Below are 22,984 nucleotides of genomic sequence, written 5' to 3'. Positions count from 1 at the left end.
CGGTATCTGGCAACACAAGCGGCAACCGAGCTGATGCTGTCAAGCACGGTGACATCAGTGTTACCGTCTGGCGCTGCATGAATGCTGCTGGCAACAAGGAGCTGCGGTTCATTGAGGGAAAGTGCTCACACTAAATATTGATGCCAAGGACATTGGACTCATGTTTGCTAACAGTCAAGCTATACGGCTTAGACGCTAATGATAGTCCTACTACGTGGGACACCACCGTAGTTTGTGGATTAAAAGGAGTCCTTCGTGGGACAGCAGTGTGGTTTGTGGATTAAAAGGAGTCCTACGTGGGACAGCTTTGTGGTTTGTGGATTAAAAGGAGTTTTACGTGGGACAGCAGTGTGGTTTGTGGATTAAAAGGAGTCCTTCGTGGGACAGCTTTGTGGTTTGTGGATTAAAAGGAGTCCTACGTGGGACAGCTTTGTGGTTTGTGGATTAAAAGGAGTCCTTCATGGGACAGCAGTGTGGTTTGTGGATTAAAATGAGTCCTACGTGGGACAGCTTTGTGGTTTGTGGGTTAAAAAGAGTCCTATGTGGGACAGCAGTGTGGTTTGTGGATTAAAAGGAGTCCTACGTGGGACAGCTTTGTGGTTTGTGGATTAAAAGGAGTTTTACGTGGGACAGCAGTGTGGTTTGTGGATTAAAAGGAGTTTTACGTGGGACAGCAGTGTGGTTTGTGGATTAAAAGGAGTCCTTCGTGGGACAGCTTTGTGGTTTGTGGATTAAAAGGAGTCCTACGTGGGACAGCTTTGTGGTTTGTGGATTAAAAGGAGTCCTTCATGGGACAGCAGTGTGGTTTGTGGATTAAAATGAGTCCTACGTGGGACAGCTTTGTGGTTTGTGGGTTAAAAAGAGTCCTATGTGGGACAGCAGTGTGGTTTGTGGATTAAAATGAGTCCTACGTGGGACAGCTTTGTGGTTTGTGGGTTAAAAAAAGTCCTATGTGGGACAGCTTTATGGTTTGTGGATTAAAAGGAGTCCTTCGTGGGACAGCAGTGTGGTTTGTGGATTAAAAGGAGTCCTTCGTGGGACAGCAGTGTGGTTTGTGGATTAAAATGAGTCCTACGTGGGACAGCTTTGTGGTTTGTGGGTTAAAAAAAGTCCTATGTGGGACAGCTTTATGGTTTGTGGATTAAAAGGAGTCCTTCGTGGGACAGCAGTGTGGTTTGTGCATGAAAAGGCCAGAAATGGACTGGTGGTTGTGACATGTTTGCAGGTGTTGCTGTCAGCAAGTTCCAGGGGAAGAGTTACACAGTGACTAACTTCCCAGTGTTGGAGTCACGACCAAACCAGTCTGAAGGGATTTCTGGTGCCAGTCGTGTTTCCACCTCGGTAAAAAGTGAAATAAAAAGCTAAAAATCCATTATTGCATCATCGTCTCCCTTCTGAATTCAATTGCAAAACATGAAAAGATGAGAATTGTGTTTTCTTTAACACAGATGTCTCAGTCAAGATCATCAAAAACACATGACGTCATCTCTGGACTGAAAGGTGTTGTGAGCTAAGAACTGGTTTTCAGGGAACCGGTTTAGTCAGTTTGCCAAAATGATGGACTATTAAGTGTATGAATGTTGTCGCTCATGCAGGCCAGTGTTCTCTCCACTGGACGCTTCACTTTACCATAGAAGATGCTTGACATCTCATCCAAGCTTCTGGCTCAAAGACTAGACCAGGGGTCACCAAGCTTCTTCCTTGTGAGAGCTACTTTTACAAAATGAAAATGGCCAAGAGCTACTCATTTTTCTAACATTTATTTTCAGAGCTTATTTTCAACCCAAACAAAGTGAATATGCTTGTTTTACCAGAACATGAACAAAATGCTGGTGTCCACAACTCACATGTTGTATTTCACAATGCATTTCTTTCTACTGTTCTTTCATTATTAACTGAACACCTGAATGAAAAGCAGGCTTGCGGGCACCTCATGTGGTCGTGGGGGGCTACCTGGTGCCCACGGCACCACGTTGGTGACCCCTGGACTAGATGGACATGGATCCTGATAGATGCTTCCATACGCATCTAAGAATACAGCATATACTGTAAATCATGAACAATATACTCTTAAAAACACAACCATTCCAAATGACCTGATACAGCACAAACAATCCGATTCGATATCATTCAATGATTCCATGTGTTGATGTATGAATCTTACATTATAAAATAAAGAAGCCAATTGCATAAAGTGCCACTCTTACCGTATTTTCACCTGCCAGTCACAGTTGAGGCTGAAGACGACAGTGAACATAACGTGCATGCAGCACGTGGCTGCGTGAGGAAGTGCCAAGAGGACCCACACAACACATGCAGAACATCCAGACCAAACATCTCTGCCCAATTTGACCCCCAGACCGCCTGGCTGTGATGCTAACCATGAGCCCCCCAAGGTCTTCAATAAATATTGGTGATATTTGACGGTTGTCATCTCTCTTCCCTATCAGCCTAAAATGCAACACTAGAAGGAAAACAACCATTTTCATCCCACAATGATTTTAACCTAAACACACGTAATCCCTTATGTTAGCATTTTGAGTATTGGAGCCAAGGCTCAAGGTGACGAGTGCCCTCTTTCAAAGCTGTCTCAGGCAATGCCTGTTAGGGCAAAGTGTGCAAATAATCTCATTTGTAGAATAAAAATCATACCTTTTTGTGATAAAACACACCTGTACCACATTCAATCCCATCTTTTAATAAATCATCCAAAAGTACACATTATCTACAGCAGGTGTGTAGACCAATAAGATTTATGAAAGTAGATCTTATTTACAATTGCTGGAATGGTGTCAGGACGTCCTGACTTGATGCAATGTCAAACATGTAGAAGTCCATTTCCATCCACAGGTTGAACCACATAGACGAGGTGATTTGATCAAGGTCCTACTTGCTTTGTGGACATGAAATCTAAATTTGGAGTGACAAGCGTCCACATGCAAGCTCTCTTTGAGGCGTGTATGCATGGTTCAGACGGCCGTGAAGGAGAGCATAAGCACGCCATCTTCATTTTCCATTGCAGACGCATTTCAGTGCTGCGGTGTGGAAAGCAGGCATGGAGGGGGACTTCCAGCAAACACTCACTTGCTAGTCAGGGTTGTGTTGTACAGGAAAAAGTGCATCATCAATAAGAACATAAAAGGGCACTTTAGTCATTTTGGTGCTGATGTCCTGTCTGGCTCCTTGAATACTGCTACAGCATCGCCCCATCCCAGGCTGCCAGCTATTGCAAAGCCGCAAATGCAACAAGCACAAATGCATTCCAAAATAAAAGCTGGTGCTGCTGTGAAGCAGTTGGCAGCACACCCTGCTTTATGAATATTCCTCCTATTCCACACGTGACCAATGCTTCCTCCAGCAGAACGTCTTAGCATCACCACAGGGAATTAAAAAGGAATACAAGCCCCGCTCTTTCTATACATGTACTCACGTGTTGCGTTCGCTGCACGTGGGAATTTAAACGACCCGGTCAGCACTTTGGTGAAATGATTTGATATGATTGGCTATGTACAGTGGAACCCGTTGACGTGGACATAACCGAGACACTCACTTACGTAAGAACGGCTCATGAAGGACTGTTGAAGCTGCGGCAGTTTCATGTTTGTGCATTTTCATCTAACAGCGCTAACGTGGTTGTTTTGAATTTAGGTTAATACTGCCATGCTTTTACTTCACACTGAACAGGAAGTACGTGTGTGCATGTTACGTTGCGGTTGTGCTCTGGATAATGATGAAGGTAAAAGTACAACACGTACATTCTGCATAGAAGTCATTCTTTAGTAAGAGGAAGAATACGTTGCTAAGTTACGGACCCACACAGACGGGTGGTGCTGTCCTAAAAATGAGTAGATCAGTAGACTTTGGGCTCTTAAAAGATGCTGAGTAAGCTAAAGCTAAGCATGCTGGGAGATTTAAAAAAGGGAATAAAAAGTAGGTCAGCACCATACAGAACATATGGACGTAACAGAACAACTGCTAAACCAAACCAACGCGGGACAGCCAGCGGAGTGGAAGGAAGACAGGTTAAGACGTTTTTTGTCCAGTTGTGTCCAGTGGGGGACAAAAGTTAAGGCGAGGGTGGATGCTGATGCCAGATGCTTCCTTCACAGGAGCAAGCAGCGGAAGAAACTACTTTTCTTGGGCTGCTCTGTAATCTTGACTCCTTGACTGCTGCCTTGTGGGTTGTTGCCTTCCTGCAAAGCCCCCGAGAAGACACCCCACGTGTTACCAACACAACAACAAACACACGACACGTCTGATCTTCTCTGCTCACCAGCTTCTTGTCCATCTTGGCTTTGATGTCTCTGGCGAGGGATAAGAAAGCCTGGACAACATTAGGAAGTGCTCAGGTCAGGCTGGGATGAATGCTTTGCCTTCATTGCTTTTGTACCAATATCCAATGTTGGCATCAGGTTCTGATAGCAGCATTTACATCTTGGAAATTACACATAGCATCTACTGGAATGTACCATCTATGACCCTCCTCTCATTTCATGTTACCAGCAAACGTCGCTAGAAGAATATCAGCAAACGTAGCTAAATAAAGTGATCAGAACTCTGGTAAGAGAGCTGTATTGTGTCACGGGACAAGACCATGTACGAGATTGAGTCACACAACAATGCTGGTATGTTTTGAAATGTTTGTCCCACAAATAAACAATATTTTTTCTTCATTTTTGGAGACCAAATAAAGCATGGTTGTTATAATAATATACTGTATAATAATAACAGTAATATTTGCTGTCATGTTTGACTCTGTAAAGCAGAGGTTTATGACATGTATTGTCTCACAGGCTATTTGTGGGGTCTATAAAATGTTTGGAGCATTTCTTCAAATGCTGCCTTTTCAACAATTAAAGAGCAGCATTTCCTTTGCAATGTATTCAACTACAATCTGTGAACACACCACTTGGGCCTACGTGCTGGAATCAATGCACAGAATGATCTCCCTTCCTTCCTGCCTGCAGGCAAGAGACGAGAGAGATGGCTAGGTAGCACTGCGTTGCCCATAAAAATGATCCTGTGAAACAATAGAGGGTGAGCTTGTTTATTAATCAGCGGTGCATGGCTAAAGCTAACGGCTACAGTCTCCCTAATGAATCACTCGGCACCATGCATGTTTGCACCCTCTGCTGGTGCAAACATGTCATCCCGCTGTCAAAATCAAATCCGGTACATAGAAAAAAAGGCATTTGTAAGGTTGAATTATCAAGAAAAGCCACGCGGTGACCTCATGGTTAGCATGTTAGCCACACAGTCAGGAGATCTGGAAGATCTGGGCTTGAATCCCCCCGTGTGGGGTTTGCATGTTCTCCCGTGTACGTCACAGTGTGTAGTGACTGTTGGAAAGGGATTGGCGGCAGGTTGTTTTGGCGCCAACGTGTGTGCTTAATAACCACCAAGCTATGGCTTGGAAGGAGAGCAATGGGGAGTTTTTTAGTGTGTGACTCGGTTTAGTAACTGGAGTTGAAGCAACCTATCTCCCACCAGATGTCGCTCTGGTTGCTTTTCACTGACGCACCAAAGCTCCCCATGTGGGGAAGCCTGAAAGCTTTATGAGGCTAGACTTGACAATTCCACATGTAGCACTTCCAACCTGCGAGGCCTGTCACGGTCATCCATACATCAAACAATGAAGAACTGGGTTTTAAACACAACGAACCTCTCATGACAGTCATTGGAGAAAAAAAAAAAAAAAAAAAAAAAAAAAAAAAGGTCTCAAAAAATGTCAATAATATTGACCTGCAAAATTGGTTAGGGTGACAGGCCTACACCTGGATGACCCAGGTCATTTGCATTTGGGATGTATTTCTTTATTTATTATCCTGTGACACTTTTCTGAACAAAAAAAATCTTGCCACGTCTTGATCTTGCCTAACCTAACCGTACCCCAGGTATCAGCAGGGATCCAAATGAAGGTGGCGTGTCTAAGAACGTTGGCGTACATGCTGTGTCTTCATGGACGGAGCAAGCACACAGCAACACACACGTCCCACACCGTTTTCCACCAGTCACACCCACGGTGTCTTCACTGACCTCCAGAATTTAGAAAGAGCAAGACAAACCACCCTGAGTGCCCATCCAGCAGCATGGAGTATATATTTCTTTTTGAAAGCCTCGCATGCACCTTCTCAACACACTCAGGCTATGGAAAGGACATGTAACACTAAACACATCCAATGTCATTGTAACGAAAAACAAACAGAATAAACTGTCACAACTTAAAAAAAAACACAGAAAGGTAATTAGATGATGCCGTTTGTGATACGTACATTCTCCACGTTGATGTTGGCCTTTGCACTGGTCTCCATGAACTTGATACCGTACTCCAAAGCCAGCTACAGTGCACGCACAAACACAACAAGATATGTGCCAACAAGCCGTGTAGGACTAACAGGGTTTCATTCATCCTAATGCAACCACCAACCTTCTCTCCTCGTTCTCTGGACACCTGGCGCTTGTCATTGACATCGCATTTGTTCCCGAGGACCATCCTCTCCACATCTGCAGAGGCGTGCTGGTGACGGGGGGGTGACATTTGCAAAAGACAACATTCAATCATCAAGCTAGAATTGATATACAATACAGCAATCCCTCCTTTATGGCGTTCATTGGTTCCAGACCCAACCTTCTTAAGTCCGTTTCTGCATTCATAAATGGGATTTTTTTTTAGTTAAAGCATAGAACATTGGTTTACCACCTTGTAAATACGCTTTGTGACACGATTAAGACATGTAATAACACCTACTTGCCATTCGTATGACCCAAAAGACTAGATATAATCAGACAAAATACAATTTGTGCTGGTGTGCGTTGCAGTAAATGTGTTCTGGTGCTAGGAGGGGAGTAGAATGCATGGCGGACAGGAAGTGGTCCTGTAGATGATGGTCGCAGCAGTAGCCTGTATTAAAAGCCTGTCATTCCAGTGGTAAGTCTGGTGCTTGTCTCACAGAATACCAGATATTCCAATTTCAATCATCATCTTAATGCCTTCTATTTGTATTTGACTTCATGTAGCCATTCTTCTGCTTGAAAATGCTTCATTTAGGCAAAAATATGTACCCTTTGCCTACATCTGCATATTTTGGACCAATAATAGGCTGTATTCAACTACAAGACAGCATCATTCATTCATTCATTCTGAATTCAAGTGTGAAGCTGGAAGTGCAGCGTGGTGAGGGATGACTGTACGCATGTCCAGATGAAGCCAAATGTTTCTTACCTCTTCTATGTTTCGTATCCAGTTCTTGATGTTGTCAAAGGACTTCTCGTTGGTGATGTCGTACACTAGCATGATGCCCTGCACCCGTCACACAGGATGAAACGTACATGAGCTTGCACATACATACATTTATTGAAATACTCTACATTTGGCACTACCTGTTGCTACCACATGCTAATGGGACTGTAAGCAGCTCAGCTTGCCAACACACCACATACACACCTGCAGCCTCAACCATAAAAATGCGCATGGAAATGTGACTAAAACTCTCCATACGCCAGAAACCCAAAATCCACATATAAAAGTGGCGTACACACACATTCACTCAATGTGTGGCTTATAGACTGAGGAGACGTGCGTACTCAACTTACACGCTTTCCACTCCACCATAGAAGGTGAATGCAAAGTAACTCATGAATGTAGCGTCCTTACACTGGTGTGAAGAAGTGTTGCCGAAGCATGGTAGGAAGAAAGGGTGCTACAATACGTGTATTTGTATCAGTACGCAGTTTCATATTTATTTGACGGTGGCCGCACGGTGGTCTAGTGGTTAGCATGTTGGCCACACAGTAACAGTCTGGAGATGGGAAGACCTGGGTTGGATTCTCCCTTGGGCATTTCTGTGTGGAGTTTGCATGTTCTCCCCGTGTGTGTGTGTGTGTGTGTGTGTGTGTGTGTGTGTTCCAAAAACATGCATGTTAGCTTCATTGGAGACTCTACATTGTCCATAGGTATGAATGTGATTGGTTGTCTATATGTGCCCTGCCATTGGCGGTATAGAAGATGGATGGATGGATATTTATTTGACCAACGTCTGACGGCACTGCTCAGTGTATCTGCCATCGACTGCGCGGGCTTACACAGAGACTGAGCTCCGCCTCCCACATTCACACCATTCTGAAAATGTTGACAAATGTCGTCAATTTCAATAAAATTAAAATTAAAAAAGGCAATTTATTTTTTGTAAAAAAAAAAAAAAAAATCAAACCATAAGACAAACTTATCAAAGTGAACCAAACCGTGAATTTAGTGTATCGTTGTTTCCCCCCCCCCCCTAGGAAGTCATGTACATGTCATGTGGTCACTCAGAACTGTGGCACGTTCAAGAACCAGCCAACAAAGTGCGAAACCTTACCGGCGTTTAGTTAATGTGTTTTATTTAACTTTATTGACCTTTTGATCAAACGCCGGCATTACAATGACATGAACATGTGTTACGGATAATTATGCTAATTAGATGATGGCGTCTTTGCCACGGGAAAGAGGAAAAATAAGACGGAAGCAATAAAACAGGAAATTAAATGTTCTTGTGTCGTAGCAGATAAGTGCAGATAAATTGGGAATGTGAAGAGAACTGCCTCCCAGGCAAACAGCAGCCTTCTCTGAAGGTTCTCTGCAACGTCTGATGGTCCCACAGGAAGTGATCATTTCCTAAAGGAACCATTTCTTCTGCATATGAACAAATAAGATCTACCAACACCCCCAAAAGGACTGTCTGAGCTTCACGCTGCAGTGACGACATTACCGAGCGCCACGGGTGTCACGAGACACTGGGTTCGCGAGACCAGACCATACATACGCTTGAGTCTGTGAGAACAAGACCAGACAAGATTTTAACATTACTTTTAAGAGAAGTACAATGAAAAAAGGCACCTTATGACTGACAAAAGGGCTCACTCCGTTCATGCCATTGTTATATGGAACAAATGCACCAAAGTGCTGAAAGCAATGCACAGAGTGAACTCTCTTCCTGCCTTTTGGGAGGAAAACAGACATGCGTACATGTGGCAACACTGATGAGCCACTCCATTTTTATTGATTGATTGATTATCAACCCAGGCCTCGCGCCTGCAAGACAAGAAATCCTGCCACGTTTTAATCTAGCGAGATCTTGTGACACCCACACTGAGCACATATGCACACTACCGTGTATGTATGGGCTGTAAAGTCGGTAGAGAAACCTACCATGGCTCCCCTGTAGTAAGCTGTTGTGATGGTCCTGAACCTCTCCTGTCCTGCTGTGTCCCTGTAAGGAAATAATACACATGTAGTACATACAGTACCATCCCCAGTCAGCAAGATCCATATCTCTTAGTAGGCATAGCATGAGTGTAGTCATGCACTTATATGTGTGCGTGTGATGGTAACTGCTGATAGTGAGTGTGTGACCATCTTACCATATCTGTAGCTTGATCTTCTTGCCATCTAATTCTATCGTTCTTATCTTGAAGTCAATACCTAAAACCACAATGTCATCACAACACATTACTTACACTAGCCTGGCAGCACAAAGATCGTCGATTGAAGTAGTTGACACTGTCTTGGGCTCAACCTTCTGAGCGACAAAAAGGATGCTTCCACTTTCGCTAGCGAGCGCGCTAGCTGGCTAGCTAACGGCTAACCAGTAGCGTTAGCTTGTTGCAAGAAATGGACTGTTTCGTAGAACCCATCTAATGTCACGAGGTGGAGGATAACAATTCCCAACTTTACATCTAGGGGCTTTCTAAACTTAAGCATGGATTCACAGAACATTTTACCGTTCAGTAAATAAAGGTCCCTTAATCAAACCGGCAGGGCTGCTTCCTGCCTGGCTACCACGACAGCTACGCTAGCCAAAAAAGTTAGCAACAAATTAGCAATGAAGGGATGGGCTGCTCCTAGTCAACACTTTGTCGGCCAGAACGGCACCGCTGTTTGGTCCTTTACCCACCTATAGTGGAGATAAACGTTGAGTTGAAGGCGTCCTCTGAGAATCTGAAAAGCACACACGTCTTCCCGACCCCGGAATCACCGATTAAAAGTAGTTTAAACAAGTAGTCGTAAGTCTTCGCCATGTTATTAGCTAGTTTACTACTGCGGATATCCCGCCCGATTGACGTCAGCGCCTGTCAAAGCTGCCTTTTGGTCAACTCAGCTGTCACTCCTCTGTGACCGCCCGGCACAGGAAGTCCCCGTGAGGGGTGTTGGATTAAGACAGCCTCTGTCAACCCCGAAAAATGTTAGCAGGTTTAAAATAAATGGACAGACAATGTTCTCTACACAAACATATAAAAGGTAATTATTGATAAATCTTCTTGACTTAGGCTTGTAACTTTACGGTAAGAAGTTACAAGTGTCAGGTTGGTGGACCAGTTATACCGGCTAAGTCTGCGTTCGTGGAGAGCCGCCTGCCCCGCCCGCCCCGCCCGCCCCGGCACTTAAACTACACGCTAATTAAAACACCATCGACAATATCCAACTGGAGAAGGCACACTTACGCATCACTTTTTCTTCTTCTTCTTCTTCTTCTTTTTTTTTTAAGAAATTCACAATTTTCTTGAGGGGAAAAATTGTACGATTTGAGCAAAATGCCTGTAAGTAAGCCTTATTTATTTAATTAGATACTACTATAGGACTACTTCACTGGAAAAAAATGCACATTTTGACTTGTGGTAATAAAACGTTTTATTAAATTTAGTTAATGTGTTTTATTTAACTTTATTGACCTTTTGATCAAATGATGTTTTTTTTTTAATTTTACCTTGATATTTGTAATTCATCAAAGTGTGTCGACTTGCCTAGGCTTGTCCCGATCGTGGTCACATTCCTGTCTGGATTCCATGAGGTCTGTTAGCATCAGACAATGGCACCTATTCTTCATTTGCACCTGCAATATACCTTTATTACCTCCGCCAAGCGCACGCACAAGATGCTACGTTTTTGTTTGTCTCTTTCTGTTCAAAATAACTTCAAAAGTTCCAAACGGATTTGGAAGGAATTTTCAGGAATTGTTGGAAATGGGATATGGAAGAACTGGTTCAATTTGGGGGCTGTTCCAAAATTCTAAATGTTTCCAAAATGCACCCTTTTCCCTACAAGTAATAATGATTACCTGCAACTACTTCCACATTTCTCAAGCGATTCAAGCCATTCCAACGTGAAACTGTTCAACACGTTCAAGGCATTCAGGCTAAATGTATTTGTACTCAACAAAAATTCTACATTTCCCCAAAATTCCCATTTTTCTGTAAAACTGCTATTGCCCACTACTACTTCAACAGTCCTCCACACAGGCCACAGTTTTTAAACTAACACGGACTAATATTCCAGGTTGCGAATGGAATATTTTTGATAGTAAATTGTGTACTACTTGTACTACAGTACCGTGGTAGCGCTAAATCGAGAGTATTTGCGGAAATGGAACGGGACACACTGCTTTCCCTCCTCCGCCATGTTTGGATGCAACCTCTAAAGCCGCAAAAGTGCAAAGTTGTTTCATTTGTAGCACTGGTGTTGAATTTGTGTTCCAGAGGGTGAGGGACCTGATGTACCCCACCTTTGCGGAGGAGAAGGCCAGACACAAGAAGAAGCGTCTGGTCCAGTCCCCCAATGGCTACTTCATGGATGTCAAATGCATGGGTAGGATGCCACTCGTACCATATCCGTATCACTCAGCAACTACTTTGCAGTGATATCAAGTGTACTGTATGGTACCCTGATGAGACCTTTCCAATACCAGGCTGCTACAGGATCACCACCATCTACAGCCATGCCCATACAGTGGTGCCCTGTGCTGGATGCTCCTTGGTCCTCTGCAGGCCACGTGGGGGGAAATGCAGACTCACCACAGGTAACCAAGTGTTCAATGGAGGGTGCTAGTAACCTGTGTAACACCACACTTTGGTCCGTGCAGGCTGCGCCTTCAGAAGGAAGTATCAATGAGCTGACATGCAGCAGTACACCCGCAGACGGCAAGATCGCCCACTAAAGTCACCCGTCTGACGGCTTTAGTCCTCTTATTGCTTTTATCAGTGAAATCATGTTCAATTTCCTTTGGCTTTTTCTTGGACAAGAATTTGGGAAACAACTCCTTTCATGTCAAAGTGAAAATAGAATAGAGAAGTAAATGAATGTGCAAGCGCTCATCGCCTAAGTGAAAATATACAAGGTCAAGTAAATGAAGGTATAAGTATTCACCCCCAAATTAAAAATATACAAGGTCAAGTAAATGAAGGCATAAGTATTCACCCCCAAATGAAAAATATACAAGGTCAAGTAAATGAAGGTATAAGTATTCACCCCCAAATTAAAAATATACAAGGTCAAGTAAATGAAGGTATAAGTATTCACCCCCAAATTAAAAATATACAAGGTCAAGTAAATGAAGGCATAAGTATTCACCCCTAAATTAAAATATACAAGGTAAAGTAAATGAAGGTATAAGTATTCACCCCCAAATTAAAAATATACAAGGTCAAGTAAATGAAGGCATAAGTATTCACCCCTACATTAAAATATACAAGGTAAAGTAAATGAAGGTATAAGTATTCACCCCCAAATTAAAAATATACAAGGTCAAGTAAATGAAGGCATAAGTATTCACCCCTACATTAAAATATACAAGGTAAAGTAAATGAAGGTATTAGTATTCATCCCTTAATTAAAAATATACAAGATCAAGTAAATGAATGCATAAGTATTCAGTCCCTTCATGTCAGTATTTGGTAGATGCACCTGAAAAATCAAAGGGTGTGAATACTTTTGCAAGGTTTTTCAAGCCTGCCCTCCTGTAGATGTGTTAGTAGTCTACCAAGCAAAGTAATGCAGTAGTATGACTATTTTTACAATGAACCATACATGGACTAAACTAAAGTTTCCATCTTTGAAAGGCAGCATTGAAATGCACACAAAAAGGTGAAAGGTCACAGCATGTTTATTAGCTGACACTTGGTGGTGTTGTATGAGAGCATGAGGTGACATGAACAAATACAGGTGTTGTGCAAGTTTCTTTGGTCTGGAAGGTTCGTGATCTACAGTACGACACACATCAAGCTTCGTGGTTTGGGGATCGATCAGGTCATGGCATCGATATTTTAGGGTAGAAAAAGACAAAAGGCTACATTGTTGCAATTAAAGAATAAAAAAGGTTAGTGTACTACTGAGGGCCTGATCATGAAGCTGCTCGTGTTGAATGAAGGATGCATCCTCCAATGAGGGACAGCACGGCCTGTTCACTACCTGCATTCACCACCAGGAGACGCACACGAGCCCAACAACCTTATCTGCGTGTGCTTGTGTGTTTCTTACGACTCGACTAACATTGGTGCAGCTCGAGTGTGCTTTAACTTCCTGTCTTAAAAAAACAACTAAAGTTTCTCCTTACAAAAAACAAGAAAAAGACCACGAGGGGATATTAACTTCATCCTCCTTTGCACGGGGAAGACACATTTTATTACGGAGTCCAACTTAAATGGAATGTTACGTCTCAACATTTCTCCGTGGGGGTGTGTGCGTGTGCGTTTATAAGCTGTTCAGTTCCTGCAGAGTCTGGTCCAGGACTTGATGCATACCCAGATTCTCCTCCTTAGCATGTGACAATTTCTCTGCAGAGACAAAAACCCAGAAAGGTACGAAGGAGGATTACTTGGGACATTTGGGGAAAAAAATCATCATCATCATCATTTCTAATCTGATTCTTGAAATATCTTCAAGAGAAATCCACGTTTCCAGCAGCTCTGCAAAAGTGTCATCACTTCAAAATAGGCGAGATAATAAAATAGAATAAGAATGAATGAGGAACAGATTCTTCAAATTCAATAATACATATAAATAATAATAAAAATAAGGTCATAAGTCGGGTCCTGTGTGTGTTTTATGGCTCCCCCTCTGTTGTGTTGGCGTGGGGGAGGAATGATCTGTGGAACTGCTCTTCTGTGGGGAGATGATGCTGGGTGTCCGTGATGGAAAGGAAAGGAAAGGAAAGGAGCCTCCTCTGTCTCCTACGAATCTACGACTTTATTCTTGTACATTTAGAAAAAAAAAGCCAATTCACGAGAAAAAAGTTGTAAATTCAGAGGACTAAAGTGGTCGTGTTACGTTGTCATACGAGGTAAAAAAACAGCACAGCTTTTCAGGAAAGAAGGAAACTTTCCTCTTGCTTCAGGCACCAGTTTTCTTGTAAATGTACGACTTATTGTCATGAATTTATGGTTTTATTCTCTTAAATTTACAACTTTTTTTCTCGTAAATTCATGATTTCATTCTCATATTACACATTTTTTCTTTGTAGATTTACAACTTACTCTCGTAAACTTCTGACTTTATTCTCATAATATTCCAACTTTTTTCTCATAAAATTCTGCCTTTTTTCAAATAAATGTACGACTTTCTTTTTCTCAGAAATTTATGATGACTTTTTTCTCATGAATTTATGGCTTTATTCTCTTAAATTTCCATCTTATTTTCTCATACATTTATTCTCAAAGCATCAGATTCTAATTTTTTCCAGGCCCTAATCGTCCACGAGTACGAGACCACATGGAGACCCGTCACTCCGCTAGACACACCTGCACAAACGAGAGCAAGGTGTGAGAAATGGATGGTATTCCTGTCACAAAGGCTACGTTCACGCCAGACATCACTTCACGCGTTTTTGCTCATGTGACCTGGAACCATCATCAGCCAATCCAGTGGGGAGGGGCGGGGCTGCTAGCAAGTGCACCCATAGCGGCAGCACACCATGTGGCCGCTACTTGCTAGCTGTGTGTGTGGCGTTGTACAGGATGGAATACTTTCTCGTGCCTGCTGTGTATAAAACACCATCTGATGTCAATTTCAGCCCGTTTGTGCATCGCCATGAAAGAGTTAGCGACAAAGACAATGAAATAAATCATAGAAAACGCTGACACTTACGTTTTTGCTGCCGTGATTCCCCAAGTATGACCCCTTATTGTGCACCACATGCATTTTGCTGCATCCAAAACATGTACTTTGACCAAACTCCCACTAAACGTTGCATCTCATTAAAGGTAAACAGCGTATTCCACACACAGTGTTGCTAATAGCCAATCGAGGAAGCGCGTATGCAAATGAGCTGACGTCTGCATTGTCAGACAACGCCAACATCACAGCATTCCCACCTTATTTCTACATTTTTAATAACAAAAGTGACACTGATTGAAAATAGAAATACTGTGATTGATTGTGATTTTTATTTAGAGTCCATTTTATTTTCATAGAGTAACTGATGTACTTTCTAACATGTGACATCCAGTATATCCAAACCACACGTCATGGAGGCCGTGGATGACATCTGCCTGGAGTTCCGTCAGGCCCTGGATGCTTGGTTGACCACACTCTGCAGCATCAAGTGGACATCGCCTTTGAATTGGCAGACCAGGGTGGTATCGCAGACCAGATACCACCCTGTTCCAAGTATGGTGGGATCACACTCCTCAGCCTTCCTGGTAAGGTCTATTCAGGGCTTCTGGAGAGGTGGATCCACCGGATAGTTGAATCTCGGATTCAGGAGGAACGGCGTGGTTTTTGTACTGATTTTGGAACTGTGGACCAGTTCTACACTCTTAGCAGGGTCCTTGGGGGTGCATGGGAGGTTGCCCAACCAGTCTACATGTGTCTTGTGGACTTGGAGAAGGCATTCCACCGTGTTCCTCCAGGAATCCTGTGGGAAGTACTCCAGGAGTATGGGGTACCGGACCATTCGTTCCCTGTATGACCGGTGTCAGAGTTTGGTTGGCATTGCTGGCTATAAGTTGGACCCGTTTCCAGTGAGGGTTGGACTCCGTTTCCGTTGAGGGGTTACAGTTTGGTGGCTGCAGGACTGAGTCTCTGCTTTTGGCAGATGATGTGGTCCTGCTGGCTTCATCGAGCCGTGACCTTTAACTCTCCCTGCATCGGTTCACAGCTGAGTGTGAAGCGGCCGGGATGAGAATCTCCAAGTCCGAGTCCATGGTTCTCGTCCAGAAAAGGGTGGAGTGCCATCTCCTGGTCAGGGATGAGATCCTGTCCCAAATGGAGGAGTTGAAGTACCTCGGGGTCTTGTTCACGAGCGAGGGAAGGATGGAACGCGAGATCAGGAGGATTGGTGCGGCGTCTGCAGTGATGCGGACTCTACATCCATCAGGTGTGGTGAAGAGGGAGCTGAGCCCAAAGGCAAAGCTCTCAATGTAATTGATACTTGTCTCTGTTTTCGGTGCCTTCTAAAGATATAAAAACAGGTAAAGAGAGGCAGGTAATGAATGCACGTCATGGGACTGCCTATGAAAACACCTTTGGAAAGATCCAATGAGGTGTAGTGGTTTTCCATCCATGCTGTAAGCATGTAGTAACAGGTACATTCATGGTAACATGTCATACTTGTAGTATTTTGGGAACTTCCTTCCTGGGTGCATTGATATCACATAGCAACATAGAAAGGAACGCCACACCTAGCGTCAAAAACAACAACACAGCAGCAGTGGCAGCAGCCCCAATATGTAGCGTTCCCTTTGGCTAGTGTGTGGTGAAGCTAGTCGCTACGGTGTCACTACGCCAGTAAGGTAGTTCTTGGGCATAACAATGCTAATAACAATAATAGTAACAATGTGCTTCATATGCACCTCACATGGTGCAAACGCAGCCTTGTTGGAGACGGAATAGGCGTGTCCCACGACGTGCATTCTTAACTGCCTCTTTTTAACGGATTTTATACCTTTAGAAGGCACAGGAAGGAGAGAGTTGTGTTCATGTCTCACATAAGGATGGTGGCTGATGGACGGGTTGTTGCTGTACTGTACTGGAACTAGCAATGGTTGGAAATGCTAAGTTTGCTAATGCGCCACACAAACTTTGCTGTGTGTATTGTGCTGTGAAATGCATTTCCATTTTACACACACACACACACACACACACACACACACACACACACACACACACACACACACACACACACACACACACACACACACACACACGAGTAAATCCTAACCAATGAAGCTATGAGATGCTACGTGGGAAAGAGGAAGCTTTTAATTGGTGGAATGGACAGAAGGCACATGATGAAGATGAATGAAAGCATGATAGCACCACAGAAGAGCCCAACTACAGAGATGTCATGTCATTGAGGGCATGGTCCAGCTCCTCGCTAATGGCCTTGTACTTCAGCTTCTGAGCGTACAGCTCATCTGGGGGCCAGCAGGAAGTACAGGTAGGCAGGCAGGAAGTACAGGTAGGCGGGCAGACAGGTGCCAAGGACAGCAGCCACACAGACAAGAGAAGCAGACAGATGGGCAGAGGGAGGAAGGAGAAGAGAAGAAAACAAAGATGGGTCAAGCATGGATGATGGATGATAGCATCGACATTCTGCAACACAATAAGGACACAACGCTCTGTCATGCTATTTGAAAGCCGCGTAGAAGAAAACCATAAAGCTGCTGAATGTGTCGGTCCTGTCCCTTGTTGAGTATTTATGCTTATTATATATCAATTGCTTGTCTTAGTCCTACCTGGAGTTGTTGGAAATCACCACCTCACATGGCTAATGCTAACGGCTAATGCATGTATGGCATTGTCAATGCAAATTAGCACTGAGCTAGCGCATTTTGCAAGGAGATACCAAATATTCCAACAGAGCACCTCTACAGACATGTTTTGTTGTTTTGTGCTGCACTTGTCTTATTTTGCACGACCTCAAACTCTTCACGAAATGGGAGATATTTGGGATATTGAAGTTGGAAAATGTGGGTGGTGGGTGACGGTGGCCCTGCAGCAAAAGCAGCTTTGCAGCTACTGATGACTTGCATGCTAATGACTGACAGCTCATACCTTCCAGGTCATCGATGGACTTTTCCAGCTTGGCCACGGTTCTCTCTGCAAACTCTGCACGGGTTTCAGCCTGATGGGACACACACACACACACACACACACAACATGCCCCCATGACACATCTTCACCTCAAAGAACGCCTCAAACCAAACTCAGAAGGCATGGTCACACGGCAGACAACCACAAAGTACCCCACTGGGCATCCTCCAGACGTGTATGATATTCATATGTTGGATGTGCTCCCTGTTGTAGAACATCTCTACATACTGTACATCGTACACCACATCTCCAGTAGACGCGCAACATAACCACTTTTTCAATGTGGGTGGAAGTGTAGCTAGTGCACACGTGGAGGTCAGGAGGACTGGAACTAATTAGGATTTGTTGATGTGTCCTAATGAAGCATCATGACATCACTACTACCAGGAGAACCAGAGTATAGAGGGGGAGGAGCCACCTGCTGTGGCCCAGCAAGGTGCACTGTATTCGGGCACACGCCCCGAGCGGCCGGTGTGACGCCACGGAGGTCTCTGGCAAACCTTTTGCACTTTCCACTTGGATGTTTTGCCCTCATCGCAGGGCATTTGGTACTACGTCCTTCCTCACAAAGTCAGTGTTTGTTTCAAGTGAGCGCAGTGGAAGTTAGCATCACAGGCACCCGCTCACCTGCACAACACAGGTAATCTGGCCTCACTGGAGCATTTTTTTCGGTTCCTGGTAATTGGAGCTATTTTTAATGTTATCAGATTTATCAGTGTGATGAATCACCCGCTTATCGTGGTAGAGGGGTTTGTGTGCCCGTGTGATGCTAGGAGCTATGTTGCCTGGGGCTGTGTGCCCCTGGCAGGGGCTCCCAAGGCAAGCAGGTCCTAGGTGACGGGCCAGACTGAGTGGTTCAGAAGACCTTATGAACAAACACAAGAGGAGGGAGCACACCTCGCCCGGACGTGGGATACCAGGGCCTCACTCTGAAGCCAGGCTTGGGGGAAAGACTCGCAGGCGAGTGCCTGGTGGTCGGGGCCTTCACCCGTGGGGCCCAGCCTGAAGAAGCCACACGGGATCTCCCCCACATTGGCCCACCACCTGCGGGAGCAAGCATAACTGTCTGGTGTAATGTGTTTTTGGTGGCCAAATCTGGTTCCCTAATCGGGCTGTGACCTGGGGCGGTTGAGTGTGAAGCGTCTGGGATGAGACTCAGCACCTCCAAATCCCAGGTCAAGGTTCTCAGTGAATGAGGTCCTGCCCCAGGTGGAGGAACTCAAGTATCTCAGGGTCTTGTTCACCAGTGAGGGAAGGTTGGAGCGTCCCTGGTGAGGTGTTCCAGGCATGCTCAGGCCCCGGGGCAGACCGAGGACACGCTGGAGGGATGATGTCTCACAGCTGTCCTGGGGACGCCTTGGTGTCTGGAAGAGATGGCTGGGGACCGGGAAATCTGGACTTCCCTAATGAGACTGCTTCCCCCGCGACCCGGACGCGGATGGGTGGCATAATTCCCTCAAATCAAATTAGTTGGCTCGTTATGGTGCACCACTCATGTGAAGGTCAGCAATGTGGTAAGTACTGTATGTTGCAATCAGACGAACTGTACTATTCAATAGAAATACACTCCCCATAAAAAGCCCCCGTCTTCAAAGTCTGTATCACAGCTGCATCTATGGATTGTGAGTGACAGGAAGAAGAGCTCTACCCTGCTTGGGGATAATCATTTGGGCGTATCGGGGTGACTGCGGTACATCTGTGGGGTACACTACGTCTCTTTCAGCTCATTTCCAGCTTTATTGTCCAAAAGTGTATTTTTCTAATTTCAACACATCTCATCCACCATAAGTCAACAAATGATGACTTTTTAAATGTTGATATCATATAGAATGAATAGAAAATATGGAAATGTCAAATCTAAATACCTAAAACAAGGAAGCACTGCAGCACATGAATGTCACTCCTAAGTTGAAAAAGCAGGAAGATAGTCTTGGATGGATGACTACTTTACAGAAGAAACACCCAACGCACCTCCTTCAGTTTGTCAGTCAGAACTTTGATCTCCTCCTCGTACTTGTCTTCTTTCTCCGAGTACTGTTGGCCGACACGACACATGCAAACACTCTTAGTACTCAACATGTCCTCCTGGGAGGCTTTGGAGCATTCATGAATGAGATCATACTGCAGTCACGGGAGGTTCCTCACCTTCTCGGACTGGGCTTCTAAGGACTTCAGGTTGTTGGTGACATTTTTCAGCTCTTCTTCCAGGTCGCTGGCTTTACTGTGGAAACATTTGGACTTGAAGTAAATACTGCATACCTTTCAAAGCAACTCAAAGTGGGGATCGCTCTCACTCCCAACCAGAAATGCCAGAAAAGTCAGATGGATCAGAACCAGCCACAAATCCTTAGAGACATGCAGCAGGTATCGCAAGACTAGCAACCGCCTGATGGTCTGTCTTATACGGCGCCAGAGCCTGGGCTGCCGGCCAAAGGACCGCCATGCATGCGCCGTAGCTGAGCATGACTGAGGACCACAATGGATGTAAACAGCGTTAGCGGCATGCTAGCTAGTCACCGGGAAAGGTTTTCAACACATCAAGCAAAACATACGCACATGAAAGCCATCTCACTGATCTTATTTCTGATGTATTGTGGAAAGCGGGGGTGTCCAAACTTCTTCCGGCAAGGGCCACAGCGTGAACAATGAAAGGATGCGAGGGCCACCTTGACGTTTTCTAAAGCAACACGTAGAGATATGCTAACAGCGCTGTGATACAAGTGAAATGCTGCTAAAAAATAGCAATACCAGTTTATTCTTGGAAAACTGCCACTTCTGATTTTTTTTCTTAATATTTTGATTTTATTCCTGTATATTTTTTTCCATTTCTGCTGATTTTTCCCCCCCAACTATTTCATTTCAGCTTTCCTCTTGTAAATGTGCTTCTCGTAATTACAAATTTATTCCCATAATAGTTTGATCTTTTTTTTAAAAAAGATGTCTTTTTGTCTTTCTTTCAACATTGTAACTAAAATGATATTTGTCCTCATGTTACAAGTTTAGTCTCGTAAAATTGCTAACTTTTTTTTCTCGTTAGAAAACAATTTTTTTCTCCTGATATTTTGACTTTTTCTGCTGTTTTCCATTTCTGCCTTTGATTTTTTTGGTAGAATTTTGCAAATATTTCAGCTTTCTTCTTGTATATTTTCTTCTACTAATATTTTCACTTTATTCCCATGTTATAAACTTTATTCATCGTTTTTGAGATGAAAAACAAATCTTTAATATTTCAACTACATGCTTTTTCCACATACTTTTCACATTTCTGCTGCTGCTGCTGTTTTTTTTTTTGTTTTTTTTTAAATAAAATTTCCTAAATTACATTTTTAGACTGTGCCGCGGGCCAAAAAAGGCCACACTTTGGACACCCCTGGTGTAAAGCATCAAATGAAAAGCACTAAATGAATACACAGCCACCATCCACCAGTACCAGCCAGGACTTACAGACAGTCTATCCGTGCAGCGTGGGACAAGGTTACATGGTAAGTTCAAGGGCCGTCAAACAAAGTGGGACACATTGCCACTCACAACAAACAACACATCCAGGCACACCTGGGTAATTTCTAACTGTGGACCAGGACTCGATGAGCTGGTCAACATGAGCGGGTTCCACTCTCTGGTGAAGGTATTGTGGTGAAATGTACTTTATTAGTTGAGTTTTTATTTGTTTTAAATGATGCTTCGAGGAAAAGGGCACTTTCTTTTTTTTGGAATGCCGCCCATCATCCACAATCCTTATGTGAGACATGAAAACACGCCTTTCCTTTTTGGTGCCTTCTAAAGACATGAAAAGAGGTAAAAAGAGGCAGCTAAGGATGCACGTAATGCTATTCTGTCTCCCAAAAGCGCCAACAAGGCTTCATTTCCATAACGTGAGCCGCATAGGAACCGCATTGTTACTATTATTGTGATTAAGGATGGATAGGAAACCTTTTTGGAGGTGTTTTCATAGGTGTGTTCCATTACGTGAATTCATTAGCTGCCTCTTTTGACCTGTTTTTATGTCTTTAGAAGGCATGACGTCCCAGCTGAGTGTGCTCAGGTCTTTTACCATTCAGAGAGCTCGGCCCTCTCCTCGGCTCGTTCCAGGTCTAACTCCAGGATGACCAGCTTGCGAGCAACCTGGAAGAGGAATCACGGGCTGAAATGACGCCTTTGTCATGACGACGCACATTCCAACAAAATGGTGAGCATCTTTAGACGTTCTTTTTACTTCTTCGTATTTGCGGTCGGCCTCTTCTGCAATGTGCTTGGCCTCCTTCAGCTGCATCTCCTGGATCTCCATCTTCTCCTCGTCCTTCATGGCTCGGGTTTCTATCACCTTCATCCCTCTGATTGGATGCAAGTACACAAAACATTTTGGTATCTCATCGTTTCACACAGAATGTGGTAGATCAGATGTGGTAGATCAGTGGTTACCACTATACCCCTATACCACTATACCCCTATATCCCTATGCCACTATACCACTATACCACTATACCCCGATACCACTATACCCCTATACCCCTATGCCACTATACCCCTATACCACTATACCCCTATACCACTATACCACTATACCCCTATACCACTATATCCCTATGCCACTATACCCCTATACCACTATACCCCTATACCACTATACCCCTATATCACTATACCCCTATACCACTATACCACTATATCCCTATGCCACTATACCCCTATACCCCTATATCCCTATGCCAATATACCCCTATGCCACTATACCCCTATACCACTATATTCCTATGCCACTATACCCCTATGCCACTATACCACTATATCCCTATACCCCTATATCCCTATACCCCTATACCACTATACCCCTATACCACTATATCCCTATCCCCCTATACCACTATACCACTATATCCCTATACCCCTATACCACGATATCCCTATATCCCTATACCACTATATCCCTATACCCCTATGCCACTATACCCCTATACCACTATATTCCTATGCCACTATACCCCTATGCCACTATACCACTATATCCCTATACCCCTATATCCCTATACCCCTATACCACTATATCCCTATACCACTATACCCCTATACCACTATATCCCTATACCCCTATACCACTATACCACTATATCCCTATACCACGATATCCCTATATCCCTATACCCC

At 44.0% G+C, this 22,984-nt stretch overlaps 3 protein-coding genes across 9 annotated transcripts in view; 1 reads left to right on the top strand and 2 right to left on the bottom strand.

Annotated features, from left to right (window-relative positions):
* Positions 1-1,500: 1,500 nt before the first annotated feature.
* Positions 1,501-10,202, bottom strand: LOC129188950 (ras-related protein Rab-8A). 4 transcript variants are annotated; one of them, XM_054790116.1, is made up of 8 exons: positions 9,933-10,184; positions 9,400-9,460; positions 9,188-9,248; positions 7,223-7,300; positions 6,428-6,517; positions 6,273-6,338; positions 4,274-4,304; positions 1,501-4,193 (listed from the first exon to the last, which is right to left on the bottom strand). In XM_054790116.1, exons 1-8 carry the CDS (start codon positions 10,054-10,056, stop codon positions 4,129-4,131), a joined length of 576 nt encoding a protein of 191 aa, XP_054646091.1. In that variant the 5' UTR covers positions 10,057-10,184; the 3' UTR covers positions 1,501-4,128. The 4 variants fall into 4 exon arrangements, with proteins under 4 accessions (XP_054646091.1, XP_054646090.1, XP_054646089.1 ...); XM_054790115.1 differs by having other exon boundaries at positions 1,525-4,193; positions 4,274-4,324; positions 9,933-10,168; XM_054790114.1 differs by lacking the exons at positions 1,501-4,193; positions 4,274-4,304 and adding an exon at positions 5,721-6,036 and having other exon boundaries at positions 9,933-10,202.
* Positions 10,203-10,427: 225 nt separating this feature from the next.
* On the top strand, positions 10,428-12,989 carry LOC129188713 (40S ribosomal protein S27-like). The gene is made up of 4 exons (XM_054789631.1): positions 10,428-10,575; positions 11,512-11,620; positions 11,721-11,831; positions 11,895-12,989. The coding sequence occupies exons 1-4, from the start codon at positions 10,570-10,572 to the stop codon at positions 11,921-11,923; spliced, it is 255 nt and encodes an 84-aa protein (XP_054645606.1). The 5' UTR covers positions 10,428-10,569; the 3' UTR covers positions 11,924-12,989.
* Positions 12,899-22,984, bottom strand: part of tpm4a (tropomyosin 4a) — a 45,917-nt gene continuing 35,831 nt past the window's right edge. For 2 of the 4 annotated variants that reach the window (XM_054789627.1, XM_054789629.1), the window contains 6 exons: positions 22,056-22,173; positions 21,894-21,964; positions 19,988-20,063; positions 19,814-19,876; positions 17,804-17,873; positions 12,899-13,584 (listed from right to left, as the gene is read on the bottom strand). In XM_054789627.1, the coding sequence (XP_054645602.1) occupies positions 13,502-13,584; positions 17,804-17,873; positions 19,814-19,876; positions 19,988-20,063; positions 21,894-21,964; positions 22,056-22,173 (481 nt within the window). In that variant the 3' untranslated portion in view covers positions 12,899-13,501. Of the gene's footprint in view, positions 13,585-16,872; positions 17,164-17,803; positions 17,874-19,813; positions 19,877-19,987; positions 20,064-21,893; positions 21,965-22,055; positions 22,174-22,984 lie in introns of those variants that run through there. The other 2 variants (XM_054789628.1, XM_054789630.1) reach the window with 1 other exon arrangement.

The sequence above is a fragment of the Dunckerocampus dactyliophorus genome, chromosome 10 (assembly GCF_027744805.1).
Source record: "Dunckerocampus dactyliophorus isolate RoL2022-P2 chromosome 10, RoL_Ddac_1.1, whole genome shotgun sequence".
Classification (NCBI taxonomy): domain Eukaryota; kingdom Metazoa; phylum Chordata; class Actinopteri; order Syngnathiformes; family Syngnathidae; genus Dunckerocampus; species Dunckerocampus dactyliophorus.
This window is presented reverse-complemented; position numbering and strand designations above follow the sequence as displayed.

Excerpts from the sequence above, each read along its gene's own strand:
- LOC129188950 (XM_054790114.1), bottom strand. The coding sequence starts at position 10,056 with ATGGCGAAGACTTACGACTACTTGTTTAAACTACTTTTAATCGGTGAT. Across the intron at positions 9,461-9,932 it reads AACGTTTATCTCCACTATAG|GTATTGACTTCAAGATAAGA; the intron begins GTGGGTAAAGGA and ends TTGTGGTTTTAG. Across the intron at positions 6,037-6,272 it reads CCAACATCAACGTGGAGAAT|GTCAGTGAAGACACCGTGGG; the intron begins GTACGTATCACA and ends TAAATTCTGGAG.
- LOC129188713 (XM_054789631.1), top strand. Across the intron at positions 11,621-11,720 it reads CATGGATGTCAAATGCATGG|GCTGCTACAGGATCACCACC; the intron begins GTAGGATGCCAC and ends TTCCAATACCAG. Across the intron at positions 11,832-11,894 it reads GAAATGCAGACTCACCACAG|GCTGCGCCTTCAGAAGGAAG; the intron begins GTAACCAAGTGT and ends TGGTCCGTGCAG.